The sequence below is a fragment of the Eptatretus burgeri genome, chromosome 4, assembly GCF_056783735.1.
Source record: "Eptatretus burgeri isolate ZD-2024b chromosome 4, Ebu_testis_v1, whole genome shotgun sequence".
Lineage (NCBI taxonomy): Eukaryota > Metazoa > Chordata > Myxini > Myxiniformes > Myxinidae > Eptatretus > Eptatretus burgeri.
In genome coordinates, this window is record NC_140964.1 from 66023035 (window position 1) to 66032432 (window position 9398).

The window sequence follows — 9398 nt, forward strand, 5'->3', positions numbered from 1 at the left end:
TGTGTGTGTGTGTGTGTGTGTGTGTGTGTGTGTGTGTGTGTGTGTGTGTCATGGCGCCTGTCCTCACTTAAGGTAAGATTGCAGAAGATATATCGGGATAAGTCTGCTCTATGTCTGCTTTTGTAAGTTGCTTGTTTTATTGGTCGCACCACACATTTCTTCCTATCCCTGCTCACACACAACAATAAAGTCTCGTAGTTGTGCCACACATTTTTTCTCGCCTGCCTGTAAAAAATCCTCTGCAGAAATGTTCCCAGCTCGTTTTTGTCTTTTCTTTCATTGGTCCAGCATGGTCCGTATCCTTGCTGAGCCAGGACTTTATTCCCAACGATCCGTTCCTTCTAGCCAGTACGTCCTTGGCAGTGTCGCTCAGCTGCATCTGATACGGTTCGGACAAGGCATACCGAGGGCGTGTCCCCCGGTAATTAGGTTACGTGATAATTTTTAGGTAACCGATATTAGACGGAGGACCCTAAGTCACGTAGCTGAGTTATTGGCGTTAACGGTCGGTTAGCGACCCGCTGAGTCACAGAGTTTTCCGTGTGCGACAGCCTGTGATTCCGGGGAGTCTGGTGGGAACCCGAGATAGCTTCCCTCCCTCATGGTCTTCTTACCCCAACCCCCGGCCACAACAATATACACGCGCACACGCACACGCCATTAGCACCTTCTGCCTGTAATGGAGAGCATCAGCTGCAGATTATGTCTCGCATGGGAATACCACATTGGTCTGCACATGTACGGGACGCACGTCCATTTGGAGATGAGGTGGGAGGGCTTTGTCATGCACCACACATTGACTGTATGTATATATATATATACATATACATATACTATACTCTCATATGGTATAGTTCTAACTGTGGCATTTTTGCCTGGAAGCATATTAAATGCAGATTCATTTGTGGGAAAAACTAGCACCTTTATTGTTTTCTTTTATGTTTGAGTTACACCATAATTTGTACGCCCCCTTCTTTAAGGCTGCTTGATGTGTTCAGTTGGGCCAGACATTCCTGATATTGGAGGCTCCGCCTTCATGACTAAGAATGAAAGGTGATGTCACTTCATTTCCGGAAAGAGGCAATCCAACAACTGCTTTGCAATGTAAACGTTTGCTTTGGCGAACTCCTGATAAACAACACATTGTTATGATGAACAACATTGGGTGCACTACCTTTCTGGCTGGCTGCAAGAGAAGTGACAAACGGGGGAGAAGTCGAGAGGTTTTTGGCTCGAACGAAAGACGTATCACCATTTTCTCTCTCTTCCATGTGAGGTGTAAGGCGTCGAGAGAGGTTTTGGCTCAACGAAACAATGTGCCACCATTTTCCCTCTCTCCTGTGTGTTGTGCGAGGAGTCGAGAGAGGTCTTTGGCTCGAAGGCAAGACAGACCACCATTTTGCATCTTCCAAGTGAGGAGTCTCGACGTTTTGTCTGGCTTGGAGAGATGACGTGCTTCCATTTTTCCTAACTCCCTCATGTGAAGCAACCTGGCAACTGAGCGATCAGACAGGTGTGAGTGATACTACAAGATGTGCCTCGGGCTGGAGGAGCGATGATGGTTTGAAACACCGAACCTCTGTCTTAATCAAAAGGAGACCATGAAACTGCAAACAAACCAGGCCTGAACCAAAATGGTGTATTTCTCTTTTTCATTTGTTATTTTAAACGCTTAGCTCCCCAACCCTCCCTTATTTAGATGCATAAACATGTCAACGTGCCAGTCTTCGTCGGATTGCTGTGTGTGTGTTAAGGATATAGAATCATTTCAGTCAAGGGTGGTATATTTCTTTTGCCTTTCTTAACAAATCAGCTCGTGAATGAACGTTTCACTAAAGCTTGCACAAGGAAACCATTGTTGTCCCTTAATTGATACCAGGGAATAAACTTCCTACATAAGGGAAATAAGGGTTACGTCACCAGCTACCAAAAGCTATCTCCATCCCCTTCCTGCTCATCATTACCTGCCCCTCCCTGAACTTCATCTTCCTCTCCTTCATTCTATCATTCTCCCTCTTCCTCGGGCACATTACTATCCACCCCTCCAGTCCTTATCACCCCCCACCCAACCCCCGTTGGCACAAATGCTTCTGAGTTCATATTCACTCTTTCGCCCTCCATCACTTGTTGTCCCAGGGGCTGGGTCTCAGATGCCACGCTGTGTTCCATGCCCAGGTTTTGCCACCTACTCTCCCCACGCCATCATGGTCACCTCCTCACTTTCCCTCTGTCCACCTCCCAGAGACTCTGACTTCCATCCTCTTCAAATCTTCTGCCCCGCTTGTTGTGGTGCAAGTGTTAAAAAAAAAAAAATTGCCATTTTTCTCAGATATGGCGAAACAGATCTTCGTCAAACTTTCAGGTGTTCATCACTGAGTGTCGGGGTGTGTTTCTGGTAAAAACAATATTTTGAAAAGAAAAGGGTGATTAAAATATATATATATATATATATATATATATATATATATATATATATATATATATATATATATATATATATATATATATATCTAATCGCTCGATAGTGCCGAAGCTTTTGTAGCTTGGTAAAAGGTGATATTAAATGATCCTCGAACCCAATCCTTAGACAGTGAAAGGAAGTGTTTTCGTCCCCCACCAAAAAAAACAAAACGACATTTTATTTCTTCAAACTGCCAACAGGATTAGAACAGCACCAGGCAACGCCTGTGTGTGTGTGTGTGTATGTGTATGTGTATGTGTATGTGTATGTGTATGTGTATGTGTATGTGTATGTGTATGTGTATGTGTATGTGTATGTGTATGTGTATGTGTATGTGTATGTGTATGTGTATGTGTATGTGTATGTGTATGTGTATGTGTATGTGTATGTGTATGTGTATGTGTATGTGTATGTGTGTGTGTGTGTGTGTGTGTGTGTGTGTGTGTGTGTGTGTGTGTGTGTGTGTGTGTGTGTGTGTGTGTGTGTGTGTTCATAAAGCATAACATTCTCTCTGCTAACTCCCCTGCCCCCCACCCCTCTATCTTTTTGTCACACGCTTGCTCGACCCCCTGCCAATACAATGCAGCACCCTCCTCACACACCTCTCTCACTCTTCCTCTGTCTCTGGACATATCCAGTCATTATATCTGGACGGTGGTTATCTCCTTTTGTGTCTGGACAGTGTTTATGTCCAGATGGGAGTTTGCCTCCGGACGTGTTTGAGTGTTTGTCACCGGGCGGTGTTTTTTTCTCCAAACGTTTGTCTCAGGATGCGTACAGGCGCTGTTCGTCGCTGGACGTGTCCGGGCGGTGTTTGTCTCTGGTCTTGCTTTGTAGATCCTGCTCGATATTTAGAATATCAGGTCAGGTCAGGAATGGAGCATGCACCGGAGCATCGCGTCGCTGCATCCACTGTCTGCCGGTACTCCAGGGGCCTCCGTCTAGCCATCCCCCAGGCAGATGCCTGGCCCATCCCCATCTCGTTGAGATGCTGATCAACCTCCTGCAACCACAAGGCATGTGATAGGCCCATTGGCCTCCTCCACTCAAGAGGATCCCTCACTGGGAGAATCCAGTGAGCAGGATCAGTGTCAGGAAATCGAGACACGTGTCCATACAGCCACAGCTGACGCTCACGGACTATGCAGGTAACAAATCTAATCCGAGTCTCTCTCAGCAACCGCTCGTTGAACACATAAAGGATAGCAGCATCAAAGATGTCATTGAAAGCCTGGATCTTAGTTTTGACCCAGGAAACGCGTAATCCCAGTGGCTCAACCCCTCATTCAGCACCTCGAGGGTCCACAAAAAAGAATATCTAGTTTCTGCAAAGATGACTGCATCATCTGCGAAATCAAGGTCAGATATCTTGACATTCCCAAACGATGCACCGAAGCTTGATCTCTCAGACATCCTCCCCAGAATCCAGTCCATACAAGTGCTGAAAAGTGTGGAGGCCACTACACACCCCTGATGAACTCCAGTAACAACTGTAAATAAGTCAGAGATGGCATCACCAGATCTCACTGCACTCTCAGTACCAGAGGACAGTTCAGACATCAGATTGATCAGTTTTGGTGGCACCGCACAAAGACCAAGAATCCTCCAGAGGGCATCCCAATTCACTGAATCAAATGCTTTACAGAGATCAACATAGGCTGCAAGCAGCCCCTGCCAAAACTCTCGTCTGTGTTTGGTGAGGACCCAAAGATCAAGGATACAGTCAATCGTTGACCTCTTTGGTGTAAAGCCTGACTGCTCTGGACGTTGGTGTTCAAGCAGATCGTGGCGAACCCTATCAAGAATTATCCGAACAAAAACCTTGCCTGTCACTGAGAGCAGCGTCACCCCTCGGTAGTTGTTGCAGTCTTGGCGATCACTCTTCCCTTTTCAGAGAGGGACAACAAGGCCCCTCTTCCAATCAGTTGGGATGATGCCTGTCTTCCAGGCAGAGCACAGAACTGCATGCAACGACACGAGTGCAGCATTTCCACCAGCCTTGAGAAGTTCAGCATGGATGCCACAGATCCCTGGAGCTTTACCCCATTTCAATCGGTTCACTGCAGCCTGTGTTTCCACAAACGAAGGTGGAAAACAGTTGATTGGAGGGTCGGCAATTGGGATTGTAACCCCCTCTGATATCCAACTCGACAGCTGGGCAGTTTGAAACGTATGTGCATATATATATATATATATATATATATATATATATATATATATATATATATATATATATATATATATATACATATACATGGTGTTGTGGTTGACTAAATTCGCAAACCACCATTCAGGTCCCTGAGGTGAGATATCTCGGTAAGTATATGTTTAGTTAGGCCCAAACCCGTTGTCTAGAGGGAATAAATGTCATTCATGCGTGCTGCGACTCTTCAGGATAGCCGTTTTTCTTTTACTATCTTTATTTTGGACCAACCGCCATTATTACCACCACCAACCACGTCTCAACAGCCATCACAACAACAACCACCAACCACAACGCCGCTTCACCACAACCGCCACGACCTTTACCGTCACAACTCGCCACCATCGCATCACCGTCATCTCGCGCCACTCGTGGGCACCGATGCTGGACTCGTGTAGAGCGCGCACCGAGCAGCGTGTTCAAAAGCATCGCGGACTTTCCGCAGAAAAACGGATCAAAAACGACTCACGCCCACTTTTGTTCCGTCCAATCGGTGAGCGAGGGGCGGTTTGGCCCCGCCCCCAGGGCGTTGGAGGGCGGTCACTATATGCAAAGTCATGGATCAAAAAGCATTCACGCCCACTTTTTCTCGGGCCAATGGGGAGCGAGGTGAAAGGTCGGAGGCAGAGGGTCAAAGATGAGAGAGCGAAGCCACGGGGCTTATAAAAACGACTGCGTTTGTCAGTCGAGTCGAGTCCAGTGAAAGTTGAGAGGAGTTCAGTTCGCAGGAGGAAGAAGTTCGGAGTTGGAAGCGGAGGAAGAGTTCAGTGCAGTTGGGAGTTCGCGGAGTCGGAGTGAAGAGGACGGAGCTGTGGAGAGGCGGCGGCGGCGAAGGCGGACGAGGGGGTGCTCGCGTCGGATTCGGGGAACTGCGGAGAGAAAGGCCGGCGGCGCGACCGAGGTCGTGGAGACGCTCGTCGTGGGACCCGCGATTTTGTGAAATCCTCCTTTCCCCGAGCATCAGCAACCCCCTCCTGTTTCCCCCCGCGCTGAGATAGTGCGACAAAAGGGGGCCCCCTTCCCACCCCCTACCAGACACTGTCCGCGAGGCCCGCGGAGTTGAGGCACCACCGCCGCTCCGCGTCTCATCATCAGACGGGTAGGCCCGACACGGTCTCGGCCCCAGGCCCGCCTACCCCCTCATCCTGGAGGGTGGTTCTCTTTTCTTTTGCTTTGGGAATATGTGTTGTCGGCGCAGTCTGTGAAGTAAAATTGTATAAGTGTTGCCGTGTGCTCGCGTAGTCGGTATTAGATCTGCATTGTTGCATTTGCTTTTTGTCTTCTTTTCTATGTGCTTTTGGTGGAATTGTATATGTGTGCTTCCCGTGTGCCACGAAATAAATGTGCTTATTATTGAACTGTTTTCCCGCTTCGCTTCGTCATTTCTTTCATTGACTCCTCATCTTGCTTCACGTAAAGGGTTGGTCGTGGGTTAAGACGCCCGATAATTAATCGAACCGTCGAGGTCGACGAATAACACCGCTCGGTTATCCCGATAGTACGGAACAGGTCGCTTAAGTGGCCCGTGTCCGAAGTCGACCTACGGCGAGGTGCGATCGCCCGGTCTACCCTCCGTGTGGGTACTTAGGTAGGTCGAATTTGGCGAGCAACCCTATCCCACGCGGGGGCCGATTGGCTCGATCGCGGTGAGACCGAAAGGTCCACCCGTGACTGGTTCCCGGCGTTAGTCCGAGAGGGTCACGACTGGATTGTCCGTCCGGTGGGCGACGTTCCGCGATTCGAGTTACGTGGCCGTTCGCACGCCGGCGGGCGCGAATCCGCGACAATATACATACATAAGTGTACGTGTACAGCCGCTCAAAGGAACCAGCCAAGCAGGCCTTCACTTCGGACTACTCTGTCAAAGCCCACCACCCTCTGCACGAACTGCAGTATGCCGAGGGACGGGCTTAGACGAACGCAATGCGCGAATTCCCCTGTAAGCAGGATGAGAATCACTTGATCACAGGTGATGCTCTATGCCCTCACAGATTCCTCGCACACCGCCTCTTTGTCCACCCTGAGTGCACGTACTCTTTTACGTCTCAGCTCCACCATTCAGCCTGGCTCTGCGACTTTGGTCAATGGTATCCAGTGTCCCTTGAGACACAAAATTCTTCTTCACCCAACGGTGAGTTCTAAGACATCTATAGGCAACATCAAGAACTGTGGTCTTGAAGGCACTCCACAACTCTTCAGGATTCCCCAAAGCACCCAGACCCCCCCCCCCCAAATCTCCACTCAGCCTGTTCGCAAACTCCTCAGCTGCCCTGTCATCCTTGAGCTTGCCAACATCCAGCCTAGGCTGGGATGGTATCATTCTCCTGGATTTCAGCTGCAACTTCAGAGTTGCTACAACAACCTGTGTTCAGTATGGAGGAACTGAGCGCTCCGGTAGACCCTGCAGTTCTGGATCATCCTCCAGCGACCATCAACCAGCACATGGTCAATCAACTTTTCCACACCGCCAGCGTTGGAATACCAAGTCCAGCGATGAGCATGTGGGCGCTGAAACCATGAACCAGCCACTCCAAGTCCATAACTTCTTGCAAAGTCAAGGAACTTGGTGCTATTCTGGTTCACAGTTCCAGACCCATGGGGACCAACACATGTCATAACCATCCCTATCAGTTCCAGTCGATGCATTGAAATCCCCCAAGACGAGAAGCGTATCTCACCCCTGGCACTGATGAACCACAGACTCGAGCATGGCATAGAATGCGTCATTCATGGTGAGATCACTCACCTCAGTCGGAGCATATACAGAGACCAGGGAAATGACACCCAAGGAGTGATGAATCCTTAGTCTCATCATATGCTTGTTGACCGGTGTTACCACAATTCCCATTGGAATGATATTATTGGACACAGCTACAAGCAACTCCTTGGGCATGGTCACCATCAGAGCAACCAGACCAATAGTCAGTGTAACCACCCGTCATGGTCTCACCGCAATCCGGTGTGCAAACCGCAGAGAGTGCTGCAACACCGATGTCCAAAGGCTTGAGCTCAGATGGTCATCCTCTCTTGGGGATAGGACATTCCAGGCACCCACACAAAGAGATAGCCTCAGGTTAACCCAAGGAGACGGAGTCTGGTAGACGACACCTCAGCACCACTCCGACACACACTACCGCAATCTGACCCGGGAAGGTTACCCCATGGTTTCCCTTCCTTATAACGGTACAAAATGGATTTCCGTCACTATTTTGATTCCATCTTAATTGTTATTCTTTGCAGAAGCATTTTGATGAGACTATTAATCGTAATTAATGTTCCAGCGCACATCTGCCTTCCCTTCTTCCACCCCTCTCTCTTTCTATCTGTCTGTCTGTCTCTTTCTCCCCCCCCCCTCCCCCCCAGTAGTCTCATCAGCAAAGCGACAGGTGGTATGTATGTATATATATACATATATATATATATATATATATATATATATATATATATATATATATATATATATATATATATATACATATATATATATACATATATATATATACATATATATATATACATATATATATATATATATATATATATATATATACATATATATATATACATATATATATATACATATATATACAATTAATTAATAAGAAAGAAAGAAATAAAACCAAGTAAAAACTTAGTCTCACTTTTCCAGGTGCCTATTTTTGATAGCAACAGATCAGCATGGTCTCATAATAATATATATATTTTTTTAATCCTTTCTTTCTCTTTTACTGATCCTTCCTCCAAACGTATTTTTATGTTAAGCCTCATCTCCATTCCATTCTGATTCTTAAATACATTTTCCTTTATGTTAATCCACCTTCTCCTTTGCAGAACAAAACGGTTCCCAAAACACTTTCCCAGTGGTGTATCACAATTGGCAGGCTAACGCAAGACTTTCACAAGTAAGATTTCTAGCCCCGCTTAATCGCTGCTTTGCAACTGTGATCCTTGCCGTAAATGCTCTGTCGGCTTCAGGAGAAGACGCATGATCCTTGCAGTGGCAGCGCAGCACCACACTAGCTGGCTGAAAGGGTAGGACAGAGGAGGTACAGAGAAATAAGGCACATATGGATAGGTGTATTATGGGTAGATGTTGTGGCCACAGAGATAAAGAATGTTACGTCACCTGTGGCTTTAGGTTTGATGGGAGCTTGTCTGTCGCACTCTGTTCCCTCTCCACACGCTCGAGTAACTTTGTGAGGAAATCTTCCACTTCACTAGAGTACCTCCTGCAATAACAAACAAAATGGTGAGTCACGTGCTTGCCATACCAGATGCCAATCTCCAAATGCAAACCAAGCGAATGAGCATGTTGCAACCGCACCTTGACAGAAGATTGTCCATAAAAATCACATGCACCAACGGACCATCTTGCCACACTTCTCGAACCGTGATCCCGCTGTGTGTGCAACAAATATTATTAAAGGTTCTTCTCTTGTCTATCAATTCCGTTTCTCCTGTAATCAGCCTGCATTTACTTAACCTGTTTGAAAAAAAATAGGCTGAGTAAACCTTATCATCAGCAGCCTACAGCACAGGACAAAGGAGTTCCTCAACTCGCATATTCGCCTTGCTTTGACAAGTACGGGTTGGTGAGTAGGCTTGGGCAGGAATTTGGAGTTGGTTTGGGGTGCTGGTGATAACTCGCCTAAGATTTAAGAAAGGCAAAGTGAGATCTTTAACGTCCAGAAAGAACCAGCCGGGTCCTCTGGCTGAACGTCAATCTAATGGATG

The 9398-nt window shown here is 47.2% G+C and overlaps 1 protein-coding gene across 3 annotated transcripts in view; it reads right to left on the reverse strand.

Moving 5' to 3' along the window:
• The window catches only part of ZCCHC8 (zinc finger CCHC-type containing 8), a 139257-nt gene that overhangs the window by 95966 nt on the left and 33893 nt on the right, over positions 1-9398 (reverse strand). For 2 of the 3 annotated variants that reach the window (XM_085878500.1, XM_085878499.1), the window contains exons 3-5: positions 8989-9063; positions 8791-8893; positions 8617-8688 (exon numbers count right to left, since the gene is read on the reverse strand). In XM_085878500.1, the coding sequence (XP_085734626.1) occupies positions 8617-8688; positions 8791-8893; positions 8989-9063 (250 nt within the window). The remainder of the gene's footprint in view (positions 1-8616; positions 8689-8790; positions 8894-8988; positions 9064-9398) is intronic. The other variant, XM_085878501.1, reaches the window with a different exon arrangement.